The sequence below is a fragment of the Haliotis rufescens genome, unplaced genomic scaffold (assembly GCF_023055435.1).
Source record: "Haliotis rufescens isolate VD_foot unplaced genomic scaffold, xgHalRufe1.0.p SCAF_15, whole genome shotgun sequence".
Taxonomy (NCBI): Eukaryota; Metazoa; Mollusca; class Gastropoda; order Lepetellida; family Haliotidae; genus Haliotis; species Haliotis rufescens.
This window is the reverse complement of record NW_025963835.1, coordinates 8,423,893-8,449,661: the sequence shown is the minus strand read 5'-3', so window position 1 is coordinate 8,449,661 and position 25,769 is coordinate 8,423,893. Positions and strand designations below refer to the sequence as shown.

General features: G+C 41.6%; 1 protein-coding gene across 4 annotated transcripts in view; it reads left to right on the top strand.

Annotated features, from left to right (window-relative positions):
* LOC124121190 (calcium/calmodulin-dependent protein kinase kinase 1-like) overlaps positions 1–25,769 on the top strand; it is a 226,473-nt gene that overhangs the window by 107,247 nt on the left and 93,457 nt on the right. Inside the window, exon 1 of one of the 4 annotated variants that reach the window (XM_048396110.1) lies at positions 17,502–17,769. The exons of the other annotated variants lie outside the window; for them this stretch is intronic. Coding sequence (XP_048252067.1) covers positions 17,642–17,769 — 128 coding nt within the window. The 5' untranslated portion in view covers positions 17,502–17,641. Of the gene's footprint in view, positions 1–17,501; positions 17,770–25,769 lie in introns of those variants that run through there. 4 annotated transcript variants of the gene reach the window in all.

Genomic DNA, 25,769 nt, shown 5'->3' with positions numbered 1-25,769 from the left:
ACATCTTGCTTCTGTCTGCCATCTATTCTATGTGTTTTAATATAAAAGTATATAGATATTACCACCTAGCTTACATATTGCACACATTTACCATCTATATGTGTCCTCATGCTGATATTTACCATTTACCACAATTCTTACGAAACTTCCACCTCTATTACATATCTGCCTTAAATCCTGTATTTTGGCTTCAATCACACTAACTAAAATTTTCAGATTTTCAACAGACGTCCTCTTCACTGTCAATTACACACAATATGTTGCTGCCATGTAATCTCATAACCACCGTGACGTCACAATGGCGGCCATATCACTTTTATCCTCTGTGTGCAAGAGTCAACACCTACTATAGTAGTAGTGACAATCTAGCACCTGGTAGTAGATCACATTAACCAAAGATTATTCTAAGATTGCTATAATAACAGACATATATATAAATAATATGTTTAAAGTAATAGTGCTACTGGAAGAGACTACACGCAAGTGAGTATAGCTGATGTTGGATTTGTGAGGTCGCCATGCTGTCACCCACCACCCCTAGGGTGTAAGAAATGTGGTCGTTTTATGATCATGGGAGATCCACATGTTAAAGTGCAGAGGGAAGACCTGCACATTGGAGAAGAGATTTAAGAAATGCACCCTTACATCCGAAGAGATATTCTCTAAAATGTCAGAGGCTGCAACAAAGGTCAAGAGGAGAGAGGCGGCCAAGAAAAAGGTTGACAAGATCAGGGGTCCGGAAATGCGCCGGACATGTCCGATTGGGAATCTCAAATGTCCGGTTTAAAATATTGCTTACCAGACATTTAAATTTTTCTGTCCGGACATTTTAAAAAGTATTGTCCGGACATTCTTAAATTTTGACCGGACATGATCAACAGACTGAGCAGTTTCTGTCTGCAGTTGTAACACAATGAAGATTATCTACACTGACAAGCTTTGTTTGTTTTGATTGCTGTAAATACATCGTACCTACATGATAGTCCAAGCGGTCAATCACTGTAATAGGCAATAAACTGAGTTGACACTGATTATCGAGACTGATTAACTACTGAGAATATCTTGTTAATTTGAGTGAAAGGTGTTTACAACTGGACAAATACCTTGCATCATTAATGTACCTCATTATCCTCACAATGCTACGATATGTAACCTCAGACAAGAAGCGAAAACGTGACGACAGCCAGTCGACCGATGCAGATCAGTCTAGCGGATCTGCCAAACCCTCAAAGTCTGGATTCTACAAATTTGTCCGCAGTCCCAACAGAACGTTACCTTATCAGCATCATGTTTCAAGGATTTAGCATCAGTTGCCAGATACCCCATGAATATTGGGGCATATATAAATTGGTTCGTTGCCAGAATCAGACACACCATACCGCCTCTACAACCATCCCATGAAAAAATTGCGCCAGAAAAGCCCATGACTATTAGGACCAATTAAGTCGGACTAATCCACAGCCTCCTTGACTCGATCGCCAAGAGGCAGGAAGATTTACTAGCATCCCAAGTCTGGACTTCCTCACAGTTACTGAGACAACAGCGACAATAGCTCCTATCAAGGGCTCCTATCAAGGGCCGTATCTAGCCAGACCAAGAAGTTTGTGATGTCGCAACCAATATCAGCAACCACAACTTTCAACGGGAAACACAGAAATGTGATAGATGAAGTGAAACAAGATACAGCAGAGCATTTCCAGACTAGTCATCAGTGCCCAAACAGCCTTATAAGAAGAACTTTGTCCCCTCTGGGAAGGATTCGTTCCAGCCGAGGCGGAGGTATGACAAGCCACAATCTTCACAGGACTCTTTTCGCTAGTCAGACTACAAGAAACCGGGATATAATCGCCGTGGAAGATCAAGCGCCAGAGGGGAAAGAGAATTCTGACTTAATTACAACCTCCTCTGACGTTATAGACCCCATCGACTTGGTTACGTCTATGGATTGCGATTTAAGCATGCTGTTTTTCAATATAACGCCGACTGGGCCCAGTGGGAGGGCGCCTTCTGTCATACGTGGAAAATTGGAAGCAGGTTACGCCTGACCACTGGATTCTAGACGTTGTGGCTCAAAGCTACAAGCTACAATTCAGGAAATATCCGAGCCTGAAAATAGTAACTGGTGCCAAGCTAGCAGCTGCAGAATTGGCCGTCAGGATGCTGCTAAAGAAGCGAGCCATTTGGGAACTAAAGGAGTCTCCAACAACACCAAAGGATTTTACTCCCCAATCTTTTTAGTCACAATGAAAAATACAACCGAGATGAGGATGATTATAGATCTAAAGACCCTCAACAAGAGATATCTGGTGCTGCCTCCAAAATTCCAGATGGAGTCCATACAGAAATGAAGAAGGGAAACTGGCTTATCAGCCTAGATCTTACAGATGCATATCTTCACGTCCCAATACACCCATCATCGCGGAAATATCCACGCTTCACAATCAATGGCCGACGCTACAAATTCCAAGTCCTACCATTTTGAAGAGCAATAGCACCTTGGCTATTCACCAGGATTACTGTGCCAGTCATCAAGTTGCTCATCTCCAGCTAGTTCCAATCCATGGTTATCTGGATGACTTCTTGGCGGCAGACCAATGGAAAGATCAGCTACATCAGAACATGATATTCTGGGTCCAGCTCATGACTAAGGTTTCCTAGTTAACCCAGCCAAGTCAGAGATCACTCCAGTCCAAGACATTATATACATCGGAGTAAGATTCCAGGTAGACAAGGGATATCTATGTCCACCAGAGGATAGATTCAACAAGACTATAAAGATGATCCAATCAATCTCAAGTCAACCCAGCAAATCGCTGACGTGGTGGATGTCATGCTAAGCAACTTGACATCTCTACAGGATATGACCTTCAGAGACAGGCTGAGGCTACGTCCAGGGTATGGTTCCTCAGACTACTAAAGCTACTAATGGAGGAACCCATACAGTTACCACTTCGTGGAGATCTGCTACACCAGTCCAGGTCCAGCATATTCCACGAAAATCTGCCCAGCCTACATCTAACCACTTCGAAGTTATCACACAGAAGATGCAAACATCTGGATACTCTGGGCATGCCTCGGAAGCTGTGGCAAGATCATGGCAACCTTCATCCTCCCTTTTATATGACAACAGATGGGACAATTTTGTCCAGTGAAGATGACAAGGAATTATTGATAATGCTGTATCAATCCCTATGATAGCGGACTTCCTTCTTCATCTACGGGACACAGGACAATAGAAGGTTATAGATCAGCCCTTTATTCTGTACTTCAACATGATAGATTATCTATCGGAAACCATCCCATCCTCAACAGATTACAGGGATGTGAAATCTCCGCGGAAACGGGGAAAATCGCGTTTTTTAAAACAGTAGTCCTCGGAAAAAATCATCTTCCGCGTAAAAATATAATCAAAGATTTTTTTAAAAAAAACACTCTGAAAATTATGATCGAAAACCGGACAACCGTCGCGGATTGTTCTGTTTTCGACCACTATAACGTGGAGTGTGGCGTCAAACAGAAATTGTAAATACTCTGAGTCAGATGATGGCTTGTTTTTAAGATAAATTTGTCTTTTAGCCTGTAAATGAATGAGATTATTTACAGTTGTTCATGTGATTAGCGAGAAAACTATGAATGTTTCTTCAGCGTCCAAAAACCCATAACATGGGGATATATGTTGTATTAATGTCTTATGTTTGCAATGAAGTTTTGTTTTTTTTCAACAAAAGGAAAGTAAGTACAAGGTAAGTTTTTTTCAATATGCTTCAACATGGGGAAAGGGTCAGACATTGCATGCTTGTGACAGTTGTCCTTGTGTCTGGGGGATGGGGGTTGAAGTTTATGGCAGTATTGCTCCCAGACCTGGCGGGTAGCCAGGTGCGCGGAAGCTATGCCCATATTTTTAAAAGTACTGATTTAACTTAGAAATTTTACTGCATCTTGTTTTTTTACTTATTGACTTTTGCCATTGACTTATTACATTTCTTGGTGTGAATAATGTCCAAACTGCACGAAATTGCTTAAAATGCAATCAAGTGTTTAAAAAATTTGGGGGGGGGCATGCCCCCAGACCCCCCTAGACTTTTCCTCTTTTTTCGGGAAGACCTGCTCACATCCCTGAGATTAATGAAACCATTTCTAGAGTTTCGGAGTTACGTGACTTAGACTTTTCTAGTCTTACCCATGATCAACATTGGACTTCTATAACTATAAGATCGCTCACAGAATTTGTAGCCTTGAACCAATCTACCACAATGGGAACATTGCGTCATAGACACTATACAATCCCTGCATTAGGACAAACAGTGGAGCAACTAGACAGACTCTTATGTTCCATCTGAGCACTCAAGTTCTATCTCTCGGCTACAGACCCACGAAGATGCCATCGAAGGAGACTCTTTCTATCCTGTAAGACAAACTCGAACAAGGATAACACCAAGGCTACTTTAGCAGGATGGATGAAGGCCACAGTTGCACAAAGTTATACACAGGCTCAGAATTCCACGCTACGCCTTGGATCCTGCTCAGCTCAGGAAATAAGAGCCCTAGCCACGAGTCTCAGTAGAACAAGAAGTTTACAGCTGCCAGTGGGCCTCACACAACACCTTCACCAGCTTTTACTGACGTGACGTGCAGCCGGACCTAGAGGGCATGTATTTCCTCTGTCTGGTGGTTGCAGTGCAAACTATCGTCGGGAGGATCTGACACCAGCAGTATCAGAGTAAGTACACCCTTGATTACTTTGCTTATTAGGTGTAGGATGGATAAGAAGCACCTTAAATGTCATCTATTACCATTAACCGGAAGTGACATCATTACTGGAAGTGATAGAGGAACCAGAAGTGACGTCAGCACAAGGAATAACTGAACAAAGTCCTTCTAACCAGGAAATGACATCTTTGGGGTGGAAATAGACCTAAAGAGACATCATTACCAAAAGGGGAATTTACATACCGGAAGTGACGTCATAACCGGAAGTGACATCAGAAATGGAAGTGACGTAATTGCCTGTATTATAGGTTACTAATCCAGGTTTATTATGGCCAAAGTCAGCAAATATAACAGTAAGTCTAGTGATAATATGACATATTTGATGGCTTATTGACATAGTTATCTGATTTTCAAGTCCTCAAGGGGAATTTCAGAGGAAATTATCTCAAGTAGGATGAGAATCAGTAAATAATGGATTCCAGAAGAGGATTGCTGTCAATTACACTGGGAGTTACTAGAGGCAGATCCCACCGGAGCCCCTCTGGTATATTCTGGCAGATATGTAACAGAGGTAGACGTTTCAGAAGAATTATCAAACAATAGTTATCATTGTTAATAATTCTAAGAATACTACCTCTATTATGTTCGAATTACTCCCTCCCACATCACCAATTCATCTACCTCCAGTAGGAGATGAGGGAAAAAAGTGATATGGCCGCCAATGCGATGTCACGGCATGGTTAGTTATGAGACTACTTTGCGGCAACACATTGTGTTTAACTGACACTGAAGAGGACGTCTGTTGAAAATCTGAAAAATTTAGTTTGTGTGATTGAAGCCAAAATACAGGATTTAGGGCAGATATGTAATAGAGGTAATATTCTTAGAATTATTAACAATGATAACTATTGTTTGGTATGTCTTGCAGACATCCACCTTTCACTATACATAGTGCTGATATTTACCCTCTGCTTAATATGGTGCTGGTTATTACCATCTCTGGTATAAACTATGTTGATATTAACCATCTACTATATTGCTCATATTTGCACATGTCACATTTTGATAATACTTGCCATGTATGTATATTTTACAAACTTGTCCATCGTACCTCCATATATTACATTTACATTTAACTAATATTTACCATCTACCATTTGTCTGGCTGATGTTAGCCATTTCCTGCACATCTTACTGCACATCTTACTGATACTTATCCTCTATTTGACATATTATTTACCCACTACTTAAATTGTGGAGATTTATCTGTAGTATATACTATGTTGGTATTAATCTTATGTACTCCACCATTCAAGATATAAATAAAATAATATAAGATAGCTACATGATAAATCGCAAAGAACAATAAAGAACAAAGTGTAGTTTATTCCACAATAAAACATTGTTCTATCATGACATCATTTCTGGAGATTCGAACTTGCGCTTGCAACTTGATGACATTGTATGTTTGACGATGTTATTTTGAGAGTTATAAACAACTCCCACTCATCATTTTTATCTTAAATACAGGTCAGATTCTGTAGTTCAGGCATACATCACAAAATGTGCATATTGCAGAATGATATTTCATGAGGCTACAAATGTTGTCTGAGTGTGAACATCATTTATGTGCTACCTTGGAAACAGAATGTGTCATACACAACAGAATGTTGATGGCATCCATTAGTACAACCAGTCCAGGTGTGTGTTAATTTGACTCCCTCAACCGGCAATTGAAGACAAGTTATATACCAGTCCTGGGCTCATGCTGTAAGTTAAGATGGGAATACAGAGATTAGATTTCATTTGTCTATGTGCCTTCTGAGATAATATACAACATATGATATTTGTCTTTTTGCCTTGCCTTGCCTTGCCTTGCCTTGCCTTGCCTGTGATAATGTTACTACATATACCTTTTGTGTATATTCCTTCCATGAGATGATATACCAATTCAATATGCCTTCTGTGAGATGATACACAGTGTCCCTTGCTTTTGTGCCCTTCAGTATAGTGCTAACTTAGTTACAGCTTGCAGTAATGCATATATGCCATACCTTGACTCGTTAAAGGTCTTATTTGTGGCAGTTTGACTTTTTTGTGTCAACATAAAGTTTTCGTAATTGAAATACATGTCACGCGAGAAGTCCCTACGGTGACTGGTCAAATTGTTCCATTTGTAAAAAATATCATGCAATAGTATTTATATAAATTTTGAAAGCTACAGCTAAAATAACGCAATATTTGGATATATTATTCCTGATAAAATAATAATTTCAGATACAATTTCTTTCGACCGTTGCAGTTTGAAGTTGTATCATTGGGTACTTTTTAACTGAATCACTGGTAGATTGGTAAAAAACATGTGTACAGCTGATTGCTATTTCTGGCTTAGCGTATAAGAAAATACAAACAGCAATCTTAATCTCTGCTTTTAAAGCAATGCCTTGGAAATACAATTTAGATGGTAAATCATCATGTCTTGTGATGTTTTAAATCAAATTTCATATCATTCTTACGAATCCTCTACCTCTATTACATCTTTGCCATAAATCCAGTTTTTTGCCTTAGTCACACTATTTAAATTTTCAGATTTTCAACAGACGTCCTCTTCACTGTCAATTACACACAATACGTTGTTCCAAATATAGCAACCCAAGCTATGACGTGCTTAATGGCGGGATACCTCATTTCTTTCCTGTGTGTGCTGGAGTCAACACCTATTGTAATAGTTGTAACGATCTAGCACTTGGTTAAAGTCACATTAATCTAAGATTGTTCTATAGTTTTCTTAAAACAGACATATTAAATCAATATTAATAGCTGCAAATTTTGGTGGCGATCGTACTCATGTTAGTATAAAGCTGGTGTGAGGTGTTTGTGAGGTCGTCATGGAGTTTCCCTCTCCTCCTACTTGCAAGAAGTGTGGCCATTTTATGTTCACAGGAGATCCTCACAGCAACTACTGGCAATGCAGAGAGGCCAAATGCATGGAAGAGGCAAGATTCGATCAGTGCTCTACTCTGTCTAAGAAGGCCTTCACCAAGCTAGCAGAAGCCTTAATTAAGGCTAGAAGATGAGAAGCAGCTAAGAAGAAAGTCAACGTCATCGCAGCTATTGACACTGACTTAGCCTCTGTCTCTGTCTCAGCGCCTCTGCCACCTACTACGGCAAATGAATCATCTCCTGCGTTCTCTATGAACAACTCTTCAAATTAACAACAAAAGGAGATGATGGAGTCGATGTTTGAGTCACGCTTATCAGCTATAACTCAGGACATGGAGATGCTTCAGAAGAAGCAGACAGTATTGGCTAAGAAGAGTCCTCCGACCAAGAGGCCGCATGTGGGACAGCCATCTGTTTATACCACAGCAATGGCCATAGGGCCTACCCCAGACGATCATACCACCCAGCCAGGTAGAAGCTCTCAAGCTGTACCCTCCCGTGAAACATGGGTATCTAGATCTCCGTTTGGGTTCCGTGAGGGTACTGCAAGGCCATATTCCCCAGCTAAGACACCGTACGGTCACCGCACAGACTCCACGGTAGCCCAGCATCACTTCAACCGTATGGTTGCCATCAACCAACGGTAGGGGCGGTCGGGTAGCCTAGTGGTTAAAGCGTTGGCTCGTCACGCCGAAGACCCGGGTTCGATTCCCGACATGGGTACAATGTGTGAAGCCCATTTCTGGTGTCCCCCGCCGTGATATTGCTGGAATATTGCTAAAAGCGGCGTAAAACCATACTCACTCACTCACTCAACCGACGGTACACAAGCTGATGTCGGACCGCATGGGACCGTCAAACCGACCGAGCCGAAGATTACATAATGGGACAGGCTATCAGTTTGATGGCTGTCATTGACCATCATTTCCGTACAGGTTCCGTTATACATGGCCAGTCGTCACAAGCCGCACAGACCTTACTCATAGCGGAATCCTGGACACCAGCGAATGAGGAACTGCACAGGGAACACGTTGATTGTATGGATTATGACGAACATCCACCCCTACTCATTGAGGAGTTATATCACCTTATGTCTGTACTCCAACCTCCAATGGCAGAAAATTCCCCACCTAATGGGGCCTTTAGACAGAATGGCGACCTTTGTGCCTCCCGCGTGCGACCATAACATTTGCCAGGTCATCGTTGGAGGCCTAGGTCATTCCAAGGTGGTACACAGGAGGTTCAAACACCACCATGGACGCCATGGTCTCCGTGAATGTTTGAACATGTTCAAAACAGTCGCACAAAGGTCGCCGAGGAGGCTGGTTGCTCAAAGGTGGCTCAAAGGAGGCAGAAGGGAGGCACAAGCATTGCCGTTGTTGCAGAATGAAGGCACAGTGGTCCTCAAATGGTAACCAGGTAAAAGATGCATTCTGTTGCAAATTTTTCCCGTCAATCTGGGCGATGCTTCTGTCTGCCTTGTGCCTCCTTTGGGCGACCAACAGCGTGCATTGAACGATGACTGTGGCGACCGCTGTGCCTCCATTCGGTGACCACGGGAACCCTTGAGACACCATGGCAATGCTTCTGCCTCTTTTCTGCCTCCTTTGAGCTACCTGTAATGCCTCCACAGTCTGCCTATAAATAGAGGGTTTGTACCTGCAGTGTTTCACTGTGGTTGCAGACGCTGAACAACTCGAGCAGTTACTGCTGAACAACGGCTGGAACAGATACAAAGATACATGATTTTCCCTTTTTGATCGCTCAAAGGTGGCACAAAGGTCGCAGCCCTTTGCAAAGGGGGCTTGAGATGCCGGAATATGGAGGATGTCATGCTCCAACATCATTTCAACATATCCACCAGACATTGCCGTGGCCAAGTTATGCAGGCAAGGTGGTACATCAGGCGTCTACTCAAGCTCAGTCATGATGACCGGATACCCTTACCTCCACTGAAGCGGAAGTTGTATAAAACACATGATTCTCCACTTCCGGATCATCAAGTTTTGGGCAAAGATTTTATGAAGCCAGTACGCTGCCCTAATACTGAAGTCATGTTACCTGCTTCCCGGATCAAAGACTTGTCTATGGCGTCAAGACATTCAATGGACATTGGCGCATATATCAACTGGTTTGTTGCCGGAATCAGGCACATCATTCCACCGTTGCAGACATCCTATGACGGCATATCTGGAAAGACTCCTATGACTATTAGGACGGATCAGGTCCAACTCATCCACAGCCTGCTAGACACCATAGTCAGAATGCAGGAAGACTTGCCCTCCACCCAAGTCTGGATGTCTTCACAGCTACTCTGGGTTACCACAGACTACATTTCTCTCTGAGACTTCCCTAAAATTATATACTACAGACAACATTTCTCTCTGTGTCTTCCCTGAGATGATATACCTCAGACTACATTTGTCTCCATGTCTTCCCTGAGATGATATACCACAGACTACATTTGTCTCCATGTCTTCCCTGAGATGATATACCACAGACTACATTTGTCTCCATGTCTTCCCTGAGATGATATACCACAGACTACATTTGTCTCCATGTCTTCCCTGAGATGATATACCACAGACTACATTTGTCTCCATGTCTTCCCTGAGATGATATACTACAAACTACATTTGTCTCCATGTCTTCCCTGAGATGATATACTGCAGACTACATTTGTTTCTATGTCTTCCCTGAGATGATATACCACAGACTACATTTGTTTCTATGTCTTCCCTGAGATGATATACCACAGACTACATTTGTCTCCATGTCTTCCCTGAGATGATATACTGCAAACTACATTTGTTTCCATGTCTTCCCTGAGATGATATACTGCAGACTACATTTGTTTCCATGTCTTCCCTGAGATGATATACTACAAACTACATTTGTTTCCATGTCTTCCCTGAGATGATATACTGCAGACTACATTTGTTTCCATGTCTTCCCTGAGATGATATACTACAAACTACATTTGTTTCCATGTCTTCCCTGAGATGATATACTACAAACTACATTTGTTTCCATGTCTTCCCTGAGATGATATACTGCAGACTACATTTGTTTCCATGTCTTCCCTGAGATGATATACTACAAACTACATTTGTTTCCATGTCTTCCCTGAGATGATATACTACAGACTACATTTGTCTCCATGTCTTTCCCTGAGATGATATACTACAAACTACATTTGTTTCCATGTCTTCCCTGAGATGATATACTACAGACTACATTTGTCTCCATGTCTTCCCTGAGATGATATACTGCAAACTACATTTGTTTCCATGTCTTCCCTGAGATGATATACTGCAGACTACATTTGTTTCCATGTCTTCCCTGAGATGATATACTACAAACTACATTTGTTTCCATGTCTTCCCTGAGATGATATACTGCAGACTACATTTGTTTCCATGTCTTCCCTGAGATGATATACTACAAACTACATTTGTTTCCATGTCTTCCCTGAGATGATATACTACAAACTACATTTGTTTCCATGTCTTCCCTGAGATGATATACTGCAGACTACATTTGTTTCCATGTCTTCCCTGAGATGATATACTACAAACTACATTTGTTTCCATGTCTTCCCTGAGATGATATACTACAGACTACATTTGTCTCCATGTCTTTCCCTGAGATGATATACTACAAACTACATTTGTTTCCATGTCTTCCCTGAGATGATATACTACAGACTACATTTGTTTCCATGTCTTCCCTGAGATGATATACTACAGAATTCATTTATCTATATGCCTCAGATAGAAGTGTGAAGTTGATGCCAGTGACATTTAGGGCTATTCATTAATCACTAGGTGAGTGGGTGTACCCCCAACTGTGTAGTGTACTGTGGATGTAGCAGTAGTCCAACCAGCTGTATGTGGATGTGAAATATATCGACCCTAAAGTAGCCACTCTCAAGATAATATCATCAACAATTGAGTGTTGCATGTAGAAGTCACAGAGGTCAAAATTTGATTTATTATCCAATGTAATACTGAACCATTAAATTACAAAAACAGTGCAGAAATTGATGCTCATTGGAACACAACTACTGTTGATGGCATACATGTACAGGTGTCATGTACAGGTGAGAGTGGCTGTCTGTGTGTGTGTGAATGTGCAGACAACTACTGTACTGTACAGGTGTCATGTACAGGTGAGAGTGGCTGTCTGTGTGTGTGTGAATGTGCAGACAACTACTGTACTGTACAGGTGTCATGTACAGGTGAGAGTGGCTGTCTGTGTGTGAGTGAATGTGCAGACAACTACTGTACTGTACAGGTGTCATGTACAGGTGAGAGTGGCTGTCTGTGTGTGAGTGAATGTGCAGACAACTACTGTACTGTACAGGTGTCATGTACAGGTGAGAGTGGCTGTCTGTGTGTGTGAATGTGCAGACAACTACTGTACTGTACAGGTGTCATGTACAGGTGAGAGTGGCTGTCTGTGTGTGAGTGAATGTGCAGACAACTACTGTACTGTACAGATGTCATGTACAGGTGAGAGTGGCTGTCTGTGTGTGAGTGAATGTGCAGACAACTACTGTACTGTTCAGGTGTCATGTACAGGTGAGAGTGGCTGTCTGTGTGTGAGTGAATGTGCAGACAACTACTGTACTGTACAGATGTCATGTACAGGTGAGAGTGGATGTGTGTGTGTGTGTGTGTGTGAGTGAATGTGCAGACAACTACTGTACTGTACAGGTGTCATGTACAGGTGAGAGTGGCTGTCTGTGTGTGAGTGAATGTGCAGACAACTACTGTACTGTACAGGTGTCATGTACAGGTGAGAGTGTCTGTGTCTGTGTGTGAGTGAATGTGCAGACAACTACTGTACTGTACAGATGTCATGTAAAGGTGAGAGTGTCTGTGCCTGTGTGTGAGTGAATGTGCAGACAACTACTGTACTGTACAGATGTCATGTACAGGTGAGAGTGGCTGTGTCTGTGTGTGAGTGAATGTGCAGACAACTACTGTACTGTACAGGTGTCATGTACAGGTGAGAGTGGCTGTGTGTGTGTGTGAGTGAATGTGCAGACAACTACTGTACTGTACAGATGTCATGTACAGGTGAGAGTGGCTGTCTGTGTGTGTGAGTGAATGTGCAGACAACTACTGTACTGTACAGGTGTCATGTATACATCTTTCCAATGTTCATTCTTGTGAGCTTCCAGCATTCTTAGGCAGAAACTCATCTCTGTAACAGGACATCAGAAATATAGATATAATCTCCCCCCCTCCCTCCCCCCTCCCCACAAGAAAGAACTATTGATGAATAGTAGATGTAATCCAGTGTTTTAGAGGTGATCCTCAAGATGCAATAGGAATTACTAGCTTCGGTCATCCCAACTTGTTTTGCTTAAAGACACCATTGACTGGCGTCACTCTGTCCCTGAACCTTTGAAGAAGCCTGTTTTTGCTTAATCTATTATGTCACCGGAGCCAAGGAACTGAGCACAGTCATTGATGAGGTAAATTGGAATAATAAGGAGAAATTTTAGGCTTTCATTATTAACCTGACGTCAAAGGTTTATTGGCAAACCTGCCTATACTCCCAGAGATCATTGGGATCATTCTAAAAGAAGATGTCACTCCCTAATAAGGTTCTTTGCACCCCTGCCTAGAAGGACAGGTCATCTCAGCCTTACCCTAAAGACTCCAGAGACAACACCGAGGCTATTTACTCGGATGACCACCCTGATAATAGGGTTTATCTTTGTCTGCTCAGACTCCATGGCGACATGTTTTTCTATTGGTAGACCAAGACGTGGTGGAACTCCAACTGAACACCAAATTCCTGACACAGTTGCTCTCATACCTAGGGTTTCTCAGAGGGCAGAGGGGCTTAAGGCTTCAGTTACGCCCTTTGCAAACTTGGATGAACACCACAAGATCTTTCAAGCTGGAGGAATTGGTACAACCTCCATCCAAAAAGATACTGAACCTGGATTGGTTGCTCATTCAAAGCAACTTAATGACAGACATTCTTGTTCGGATTGGCAGGCTCGATCATCTGCAGAAGCTCACCACATTCCAGGGAAATTCAACATCTTGGCAGATTGTTTTTCCTGGAGGAACAATGTGATTCCCACAGAATGGTTCCTTCATCCTGATGTATTTCAGTGGATTAACAGCAACCACTGAGATTCCTCATCTTGACATTTTTCACTGTTCACTTACGCTTTCCCACCATGGTCTCTTCTAGACAGAGTTTTGAAGAAGGTTGAGGACAACCTCCATTTTCTCCGAAAAGATGCATGCCTCCGGTTTCTAAGAGTGGCATGCTTTTTACCAAAAGTGACATCATCACTACTGGATGTGATGTTAAAGTACCGGAAGTGAGGTCACAGAAATGCCAATATTATGTGTTTTCATGGAAAATGTCATGTATTGTGCATCCATTATCCATTTCTCTTTGTGTCTTTAATCAAGGCTGTCAGCTATCTGGGGGTGCTAGATACCAGATCTCGCCTTTTCTTTTTGTTAATTCTGGCTATGATGTAATACGAGGGGTGTTCATTAATGATTTCCCCTGACCCACTCCCGATGGACCTAGTGGTATGAAACATGGCATAGGTATTAGTCTTTCTCCACATAGGAACCACCAAGAGTTACACACTTCTCCCATCATTTTATGCAACTATGGAGACCTCGCTTGTAAAAGCCCTCATTTTGCGTCTCAAACCAGGACTTGACTTCAGAAATCAGTGTTTCATCATCTATGACACGTTTTCCCTTTAAAAATGACCTCATGGTTGGAAAGAGGTGGAAGTCAGATGGTGCAAGGTCAGGAGAGTAAGGAGGATGTGGAAGGATTTCATAGCCACAGGACCGCGCTTCTGTCTGGGCAACATGAGGGTTTTGTACTGGTGCATTGTCTTGCAGGAGACTGACACCCTTGGTCAGCATGCCACGCCTCTTAAGCTTGATAGCGTCCCGCAATTTCCTCAGCAGTGAAGCATAATAAGCTCCTGTAACTGTGGTACCCTTTGCCAAGAAATCCATCATCACTACTCCGTGCTGGTCCCAAAACACCGTGAGCATGACCTTGCCTGCAGAGGGTTGGACACGTGCCTTCTTTTGGAGTGGTGACTCCACATGCTTCCATTGCATCAACTGAACTTTAGTCTCAGGATCATAGTGATGGACCCATGTTTCATCCTGTGTGATAAGTCTGTCAAAAAAGTTTGCCTGGTTTTTTTGGCACATGTCCAAAAGATCCTTTGAGCAATTGACTCGTTCCTGCTTTTGGAAAGGTGTGAGCAACCTGGGAATCCATCGTGCAGACACCTTATGCATGTTCAAATTGTCATGGATGATTTTTTCCACAGACCCTACACTGATCTTGACATCTTGTGCTAACTGGCGAACAGTTATACGTCAGTCTGCCAAAATGGTGGTCTCCACTTGATGGATAGTGTCCTCATCAATGGCTGAATGGGAGCGACCAAGAATGGCAGCTGTTTCCACAGATGTCCGACCACACTTGAACTGGCGATGCCAGTGTTTAACAACGTCACAGTATTGGGCATCTTCCCCATAAGTTGCTTTCATTTCATTGAAAGTTTCTTTTGGTGTGCGACCTTTCAAATATAAAAACCTAATCACTGCTCGGTATTCTACTGGCTCCATTGTTACACCCTACTCGATCATAACACCTGTAAAAGTGGTAAGATTAATAGTTCGGTGCTGCAAATTCAGACATAACCCATAGATACATGTATCATTACATATTGAAATTTCAACCAAATATGATAACCCTAAGTGGTTTAGGGGAAATCTTTATTGAACACCCCTCGTAGAAGTAAGTTATTTTAGAAGGAATTATCGGACAATAGTTTTCATTGTGTATATTTCTAGGAATACTACATCTATTACATCAGGAGTAGTCCCACCCACTTCCCCAATTCATCTGCATCTAGGATGTTGGTTACTGGAATGAAGTGAGGTATTCCTGCCATGCACTTGCGCAGGAAACAGGAAGCGTTTGGAGTGTGGTAGGGTGGTCCCCTAACACTATGGTAGATAACTGACAATGAAGAAGACGTCTGTTGACAAAGTGGAGATTTTATTTTGTTATGACAGCCAAAATATAGGAATTATGGCTATGATGTAATAGAGGCAGTATTCTTAGAACTATACACAATGATAACTATTGTTTGATTTCTGTCAGTATTAATGGGTAACAGTTTCAATTACATCTACACCTCCAACCATGAGAAATATATGAGTTGATATCTGACTTACTTCAACTTTATTGTGGGAGTCAACACAATGCAAACTCAAAGTTTCATAATTATTCCTTATTTCAATTGACAACAGATTTATCCTTGTGAACATGAACATTAAAGTGTTGATCTTGACATCAATATGACAGCATTGATCTTGACCACTTATCTGTATGTAACAATTTACAGCAGGTTAGCTGCAGTGCACCATTTTTTCCCAATAATTTACCAAATATTGTGTTATGTAATATTACACAATAGCTGTTAATCTAAGGCATCATATAATGACCAGGATCATTTTTCATTTCATAAATCAATTTATCTGAAAATGCTGTACTGCTGGAAAGTAATGAGTGCATGCACTCTCCAATACTAAAGCAGTTGCTTTACTCCAACACACAGATATTGAAGCTGAACATAACATGTTTGTTTTAGAGTCATGAAACGTTTACTCTCATGATGCTAACGATGAAGTTCATGGATTGGAGGAAGCTTGCCAATATGAACCTGACCTGATTTCCAAACTGTGATTGGCTGAAACACACATGAAATTAATGGCAGTGATCATTAGAGAGTGATCACCAGTGGAAGTCTCAGCTGACACAGAGTGACAAAAATCCATCACGTGGTAATTGATACTGGCAACAGTTACAGGAAGCTTGTGTTTGTGAGTGATAGCTGATTGAGAGGCGCAGTTTGATTACTCACACGGGCAACAGATAATATGTTTAAGGTGCACAATTCTAATCTCTGTCATTGAATACTAGACTTTAGTGATTTATTTCTTCAAAGTTCTGAATGTCAGGCTTTTATTGATCAAGGGTATTTTCAGAAAGATCTGATTGACTATAAAGCAGTATTTATAGGCATTATGGAGACAAGCAAAACACAAAGATAAGAATGCTAATGAGGTTTCCATAGAGTAGTACTTGTAGCTTTATGAGTGTATCTCATTTTAAAGTTCACAAGATAGGTTAGCAAGATCTTGCTTCCATTTATCACAATGTCTGAAGAAATATGAGAAGTGGCTCCACTGAGAAGTATTTGCTTGTGTTGTGGATGTACCGTGTGTGGTGGTGATGTTAATGCCAGGCTCCAAGTGGCATGTTCTTGTGACACAGATGTCTCTGCCTGGAGCGTGTTGCTGGAGGTAGTAACAACCAGTGGTAGTTCTGCTGCTGTTGCTGCTGCCACACTGAATGTGCTGCTAATGAGATCTGACTCCTATATGGTGATAATAGTCTTCACAATAACACTGATAGTGTGCTTCCTCAGTTTGGTCTGTGTGACAGGACAAGGGTTGTTGAGGGTGGCCTGCTGGCTGCAGTGAAGGGTCCAGGTACACCTGCCCATTTGCTGGACACAGATTACAACTTTGCCTGGTCCAGTTATAGGGAAGGTGTTGTGAAAACCCAGGTTTCAGATATCCCAAATGTAATCTACTATTGATATTAATCAATAACCGCTGAGGTTACACAGTGTATCACTACTATTATAACCAGGATAGGTAGGCTTTAGTTTCCTCACTTCCTGCCGCTCTTGGAAATTGTTTTGTGTTGTTGATGTGTAGCTGCATGCTGTTATTCGTCAACTGCCGCTAAAGGCCCACATGATCTGTGCTGCCTGCTGGTGGGTGATGTCCCAGAGGGAGGACCTGTGTTTGTGTGGAGGAGGTGCTCATTTCCGGGAGTAGAGCAGGACTGGGGCAGCTTTGTCTTGTGTAGAGGCTGAAGGCATCAGATACCCATGCTATGTGTCAGGACTCACCTGCCACTTGCCTCCAACTATTCTGACTGGATAACATCAACATCAGTGATGTGTAGGAACGGTTTCTGTACTGACTTTCTGTCAAGATTTACTTGTGCAATATGCAGGTAAGGTCATTATTTGATAAATAAGTATCAATGGTGATTTCTAGCGCAAATGAACCAAAACAATGATATTCCTTAAATGTACTCACAGAATTCCGATCTGACTTTAATCATGATGGCTAATGTTAACCATGTTTAAAATCGCCATTCTTGCCAATTACTCCGATATTTCTAAATGTATTCTTGTGCAGTTAGATATGCGTTTCGCGTGAACAATGACATATGTTCATTATTTTTCATTTTCTTAGAAGAAAATGTTTTTATTAAGTTGGCATTTGTGTATATGATCCAGGCAATAGAATGATGATCCAAATTGTTATCATGGCCACGACATCAGCCATATTGAAATGTCCCATTATTGAGTCATCTCATCATTTATCAATGTGGAATTCAGTCATTCAGTAAAAATGTTTATTTGATGAAGCATACAGTTAGATATTTGTGTATTTAAATATTTAATGCTTTTGCACATCTGAAAACAATTTCTGTTGGACGAACAAATCTATGATTAGTATCTAAGCAGTCAAAGATAGGAAATCCATTGCAATCATTTCACTTAGATCACTAATGTGAACGTAGAGCATGAACTGGATGTGCATTGCATCATGTATCCCCTTTTCAGAACAAATAAGTTCATTATTACACACAAAATGCCTACTGTCCCAAATAGCAGTGTTCACTCCAATTTTTCTTTTAGCAGTACTAATTAATAGTGTTCCCTCACTATTGTGCCCTTTACTATAGTGCTAACTTGTCTGAGCGCGCAGTAAAGCATGGCTCGCAAAATTTATGTACCCTTTTAATAAACTCAAGTTTTACACTGACACAATTTTTTTTTTCCAAACGCAAAAAAACATGACCAGCTGATCACTGCAAGCACCTATCAACAAATCCGAACTGAAGTCTGCAATGTAGTCCTACTATTTTTAATATATACAGTAAATCTGCATATATTACACCTGATAAAATAATAGTTGAAGACCATTGCATCAAAATTCTTTAAAATCATATTGGGTAACTTTTGACTGAATCACCGGTACATTTGGAGACAATGTGTGTACAGCTGATTGGTATTTCTGGCTTAGTTTACAAGACATTACACACATTATCTTAATCTCTGCATATAAAACAATGTCTTGCAAAACAGGAAATACAATTAAATAAATGGAAAATCCTCATGTCAACTGATATTTTATCTCAACATTTTCAATTTTTTATTAATCACGTTTGTTATACCCGTTCATTCACCTGAATTCGCTGAAGGGATACTGTGCTTTCTTTAGCATAACACTCAAGAAATCTTTTTTTACATTATGAATCATAAACAACTACCATATTCTAATCTTTTCTCAAACTCTGAAACATGCAGCATAGATTGTGTTAGGTTGGCAGAGAAAACATGTATACTGTTGTGATGGTCATCTATCCTCTACGAGTCCACCTTGGCTTAGTAAACCCACTGACCATCTATTACACTCTGTCACTGTATTTCAATGTGCAACTAACATTGACTATAAAATTATATGTTATGGTATTTTGAAATATCATTTACTTTTTGTTTGACTTTTATGATCTTATTTGTAAATGATTTTATCTATGATGTGGCAAATATTCCAGAATATCTGGTTCCTGTGATCATATGTGGAATAATATTGAATCTGTGTGTCTGGTTCCTGTGATCATATGTGGAATAATATTGAATCTGTGTGTCTGGTTCCTGTGATCATATGTGGAATAATATTGAATCTGTGTGTCTGGTTCCTGTGATCATATGTGGAATAATATTGAATCTGTGTGTCTGGTTCCTGTGATCATATGTGGAATAATATTGAATCTGTGTGTCTGGTTCCTGTGATCATATGTGGAATAGTATTGAATCTGTGTGACTAATCATGATTCATTTTATTTTTCAAAGCATTATTTTATATCGATGCTGGAAACATAAGTCAACCAGTAGAAATATCCCATAGCCTAGTGTATTCAGACAGCCCATAGCCTAGTGTATTCAGACAGCCCATAGCCTAGTGTATTCAGACAGCCCATAGCCTAGTGTATTCAGACAGACCATAGCTAAAGGTATTCATACAGCCCATAGCCTAGTGTATTCAGACAGCCCATAGCCTAGTGTATTCAGACAGGCAATAGCCTAGTGTATTCAGACAGACCATAGCCTAGTGTATTCAGACAGACCATAGCCTAGTGTATTCAGACAGGCAATAGCCTAGTGTATTCTGACAGCCCATAGCCTAGTGTATTCAGACAGCCCATAGCCTAAAGTATTCGGACATCCCATAGCCTAGTGTATTCAGACAGGCAATAGCCTAGTGTATTCAGACAGGCAATAGCCTAGTGTATTCAGACAGCCCATAGCCTAGTGTATTCAGACAGCCCATAGCCTAGTGTATTCAGACAGCACATAGCCTAATATATTCAGACAGACCATAGCCTAGTGTATTCAGACAGCCCATAGCCTAGAGTATTCAGACAGGCAATAGCCTAGTGTATTCAGACTTGCTATATCCGTGTTCTCTTATTCCTGTGATATTGCATTTTCCAGAACCCAGCAATTTGTACCAGAATGATTGATTTTTCGCTCACCAGGCTGAAAGATGTAGTGTGCTGTCCAGCTGTCTGGTTGTTTGTCTGTCCATTAACTTGTACATTTCCAATGTCTCCTCTGATAATGCAGGAAGTTTGTGCAATGTTTTTTAAAAAAGTTTTTTAAACTTATTTGATTTAATCTTTATATATGGAGCCAGGGCAATTATTTTTAAAATGTCCTTTTTACCCATTACTTAACCAAAAGCTGAACATAAGCACCGAGCTATAGAGTATAAATGGCAAAAAACTCACACACAGGCAAATGCATCGGAGTGCCAGAAGTTACCTTTACAAGTAAATTCGCACAGTCAAGTGAAATGACTAGAAGCTTGGGTTGTTTTCATACCTGTATGAAATGCCTTCTTGGAAGACATGAGGATCCCAAATTGCTGAACATGGCAAGAAGGATTTGGCAAATTCTTTCACTGAATATTTTGATAGAAAGAATAAGAAAAAGAATGATTTACGGAGTCAACTGAATGTCTACCTCCCCCAAACTGTGAAATACAGTCGTCTGCCATAAGTAAGTTCTCAAGACATCACAGCTGTCTTTCAATGGCGGAATGCTGGGATAACTTTGACAAGCAAAATATCAAAAAGTATTTGATGGAATTATCTGGAATTTTCAATATTTAGGCTTAAAAAAATAAAAGAATTAGTTCTCATGCAATGGCTTTTGAAAATATAGTGCATCCGGTAGGTGTTTTATTTTTTTTGGTCGGGGTCTTCAAACTATTATGTAACCAATTAAACATTTGTGTACAATCAACCTGGGAAAGGGCCTCTGTAGATGAATGTATTCCTTGATGAGTAAATAACTGGACTGCAGCATATAACTACCGTTTGACTACCAGTGTGTGCATAATACACAAGTTCATTGAGCTCAGATTTTATTTTACAACACAAAGACGTTATCAGTTGGTTATCGTGAGCACACAACACCAGAAGTAGCATGTCAACCAATCCGTACTGAAGTACACAAGTGGTCCTGTTATTACACTATCTGCGTGTAAAAAAGTGTTCTTTGTGTATCTGGACTTATGTTTGGAATCCCACCTGTTACTTTTATCCAAGATTTCTTTCAATTTTGTTCACATTAATTTCGGCGAAATCGTGTTTGAACTGATTGGCAAATCACATCATCTGACCGTGAACTCGCCTTGAAACAAACATTAGTTATTAGAGATACAAAGTCATCAATCTTTTTATAACTGTATTAATTTCTTTTCAGTTTTGATGTTGGCCATGATATTAAGAATTTTTTAAATGAAATCACACATAGATCAGGTAGAAAATGTGTGAACAGCTGATTGCTTATTTGAAGAGACAATTACACACATTATCTTAACCTCTGTGTATGAAACATTGTCCTGTATACAGTATACAAATACCATTGAATTTGGAAATCATCATGTCTAGTGAGGATGTATCGTAAATTTCCTGTTTTTAATAACCCGTTGGTCTGACGTTGATTAATGAATAATTTGCATACTCGTATATGCAAGGGTCGGTGTATGGTTCTTGGTAGGAAGTGACAACTTGAAGATCATGACTTGCGGTATATACAATTTTACTTTATACAGGTAGATATACACATATAAAAACCACTGTGTGCCAGGTCAGCACATAGTGGTAGTGGTTGTTGTCTTGGTGCCCCGGAGCACCTAGCCTAACCCTAGCTAGGCTAAGAGTAAAACCTTTCTTCTCTCTCTTTCTCTTCTCTCTCTCTCCCCATGATTTTCATCTTACTCACTTACTTAAGTTAGAGATTTAACGTGCACTTTCCGACTGTAAGCGTATGTCGCACACGGGCCCGCCAGACCGCCAGTGCAACATGGGAGGGGGGTTTTAGGGATTGCTTATGTTGTTATTTTGAGATTTCTGAAATTTGGAATAGGTGCCAAGGTGGGGAGGGGACTAAGGGAGCCGTGTGTGGTGTGTGATTGCTGGTTTATGTAGTTTGGGTTTTATAGGTGTATTGTGTGGTTTCAGATATGATTGATTAGACCTGTTTTGATTAGGTATAAGCCCAGGGCTTTGAAGTTTTGTGAGTTATTTTGGGGGTTTAGGATTGATTCTAGAGTGAGTTCCTTGTTTAAGTTTAGAGTGGATTGTAGTGTTGATCTGTGTGCTTGGTAGTGTGTGCAGTGTATGAGAGCATGTTCTGGGGTTTCTTCGTGGGTGCAGTGTGGGCATGTTCCTGTTGCATGTCGTGTAACTTATTTTAGTTGATTGTTTAGTTTGGTATGCCCTGTCTGTAGCTTAGTTATAATTCTGTCAATTTTTGGATGGGTGTAATACTTTAAGTTTGGTAAGGGGCTTTTTTATTATTTTTCGAATTTGCCAATTTGAATTTTGGAAGTTAGTTTGCCATTTTTAAAAAAAAAAAAGGTTTAGTGATACTCCAAACTGTAGACCTGAATACTCAGTAGGGGCTGTTCGGCTGGTCCCACACACCATGTTGAAGGAACTCATGGCCTCCAAACTGTAGACCTGAATACTCAGTGGGGGCTGTTTGGCTGGTGGTCCCACACACCATGTTGAAGGAACTCATGACCTCCAAACTGTAGACCTGAATACTCAGTGGGGGCTGTTGGGCTGTTGGTCACCCACACCATGTTGAAGGAACTCATGGCCTCCAAACTGTAGACCTGAATACTCAGTGGGGGCTGTTGGGCTGTTGGTCACCCACACCATGTTGAAGGAACTCATGGCCTCCAAACTGTAGACCTGAATACTCAGTGGGGGCTGTTGGGCTGTTGGTCACCCACACCATGTTGAAGGAACTCATGGCCTCAAAACTCTAGACTTGAATACTCATTGGGGGCTGTTGGGCTGGTGGTCCTACACACCATGTTGAAGGACCTCATGGCCTCCAAACTGTAGACCTGAATACTCAGTGGGGGCTTTTGGGCTGGTGGTCCCACACACCATGTTGAAGGAACTCATGGCCTCCAAACTGTAGACCTGAATACTCATTGGGGGCTGTTGGGCTGGTGGTCCCACACACCATGTTGAAGGAACTCATGGCCTCCAAACTGTAGACCTGAATACTCAGTAGGGGCTGTTGGGCTGGTGGTCCCACACACCATGTTGAAGGAACACATGGTCTCCAAACTGTAGACCTGAATACTCAGTAGGGGCTGTTCGGCTGGTCCCACACACCATGTTGAAGGAACTCATGGCCTCCAAACTGTAGACCTGAATACTCATTGGGGGCTGTTGGGCTGTTGGTCACCCACACCATGTTGAAGGAACTCATGGCCTCAAAACTCTAGACCTGAATACTCAGTGGGGGCTGTTGGGCTGGTGGTCCTACACACCATGTTGAAGGACCTCATGGCCTCCAAACTGTAGACCTGAATACTCAGTGGGGGCTTTTGGGCTGGTGGTCCCACACACCATGTTGAAGGAACTCATGGCCTCCAAACTGTAGACCTGAATACTCATTGGGGGCTGTTGGGCTGGTGGTCCCACACACCATGTTGAAGGAACTCATGGCCTCCCAACTGTAGACCTGAATACTCAGTGGGGGCTGTTGGGCTGGTGGTCCCACACACCATGTTGAAGGAACACATGGTCTTCAAACTGTAGACCTGAATACTCAGTGGGGGCTTTGGGGCTGGTGGTCCCACACACCATGTTGAAGGAACTCATGGCCTCCAAACTGTAGACCTGAATACTCATTGGGGGCTGTTGGGCTGGTGGTCCTACACACCATGTTGAAGGACCTCATGGCCTCCAAACTGTAGACCTGAATACTCAGTGGGGGCTGTTGGGCTGGTGGTCACCCACACCATGTTGAAGGAACTCATGGCCTCCAAACTGTAGACCTGAATACTCAGTGGGGCTGTTGGGCTGGTGGTCCCACACACCATGTTGAAGGAACACATGGCCTCCCAACTGTAGACCTGAATACTCAGTGGGGGCTGTTTGGCTGGTGGTCCCACACACCATGTTGAAGGAACTCATGGCCTCCAACTGTAGACCTGAATACTCAGTGGGGGCTGTTGGGCTGGTGGTCACCCACACCATGTTGAAAGAACTCATGGTCTCAAAACTCTAGACCTGAATACTCAGTGGGGGCTGTTGGGCTGGTGGTCCCACACACCATGTTGAAGGAACTCATGGTCTCCAAACTGTAGACCTGAATACTCAGTGGGGGCTGTTGGGCTGGTGGTCCCACAGACCATGTTGAAGGACCTCATGGCCTCCAAACTGTAGACCTGAATACTCAGTGGGGGCTGTTTGGCTGGTGGTCCCACACACTATGTTGAAGGAACTCATGGCCTCCAAACTGTAGACCTGAATACTCAGTGGGGGCTGTTGGGCTGGTGGTCCCACACACCATGTTGAAGGAACTCATGGCCTCCAAACTGTAGACCTGAATACTCAGTGGGGGCTGTTGGGCTGGTGGTCCCACACACCATGTTGAAGGAACTCATTGCCTCCAAACTGTAGACCTGAATACTCAGTGGGGGCTGTTGGGCTGGTGGTCCTACACACCATGTTGAAGGAACTCATGGCCTCCCAACTGTAGACCTGAATACTCAGTGGGGGCTGTTGGGCTGGTGGTCCCACACACCATGTTGAAGGAACTCATGGCCTCCCAACTGTAGACCTGAATACTCAGTGGGGGCTGTTGGTCCCACACACCATGTTGAAGGAACTCATGGTGTTCAAAACGCTGTGCGCACACTAGGGTGAAAATACCCGCTAGTTTTTGTGTATTATCTTCCATTACGCCTGTGTTTATCAGCTGGATTATTCATGGATTAACTCATATGAGTGTAAGTTACTTTAGTTTTCTTTGTATGTCGGCAATTGAGATGCTATTTACATGAATGCTTATATGACCTCATATGTTCACTTACTGATATAAATCAATAATATTATGGCCTTGTTACCAAACTATGCGGGGAAATATAGGAATTTCCAAAATCCTTGAGCAGCAAACATCGGTCTTTCTTTGTATTTATTCTTTCCTTTTCTTTTATTTTCATATAAAACCAAAGAAATCAGTCATTACACAGACAAGATATGTATCCCTTGTATATTCTGTTGTCAAAACTATAACTCCAATATGCAATGTCTATACAATCTAAACTATCTTTGCTATCTGCAAACTGCAGAGGCTTAGCTGATAAGCTAAAAAGAAAAGAGGTTTTTAATATTTGGCGCAAATGAAATTTTGATGTCATCTGCCTTCAAGATATTCATATAGAGAAAAATCAAGTGAACATTTTTAGGAATGACTGGGGCCTTGAGTGTATGCCCGCGGGGTGGCTATTCTCTTTATTTCCATCGAAATGTCTATTCATAAGGTTATGATAGATGATGGTGGAAATTTTATAATTGCTGATATAACCATTAAAGGAATAAGATTGACCTTAGCTACTTTA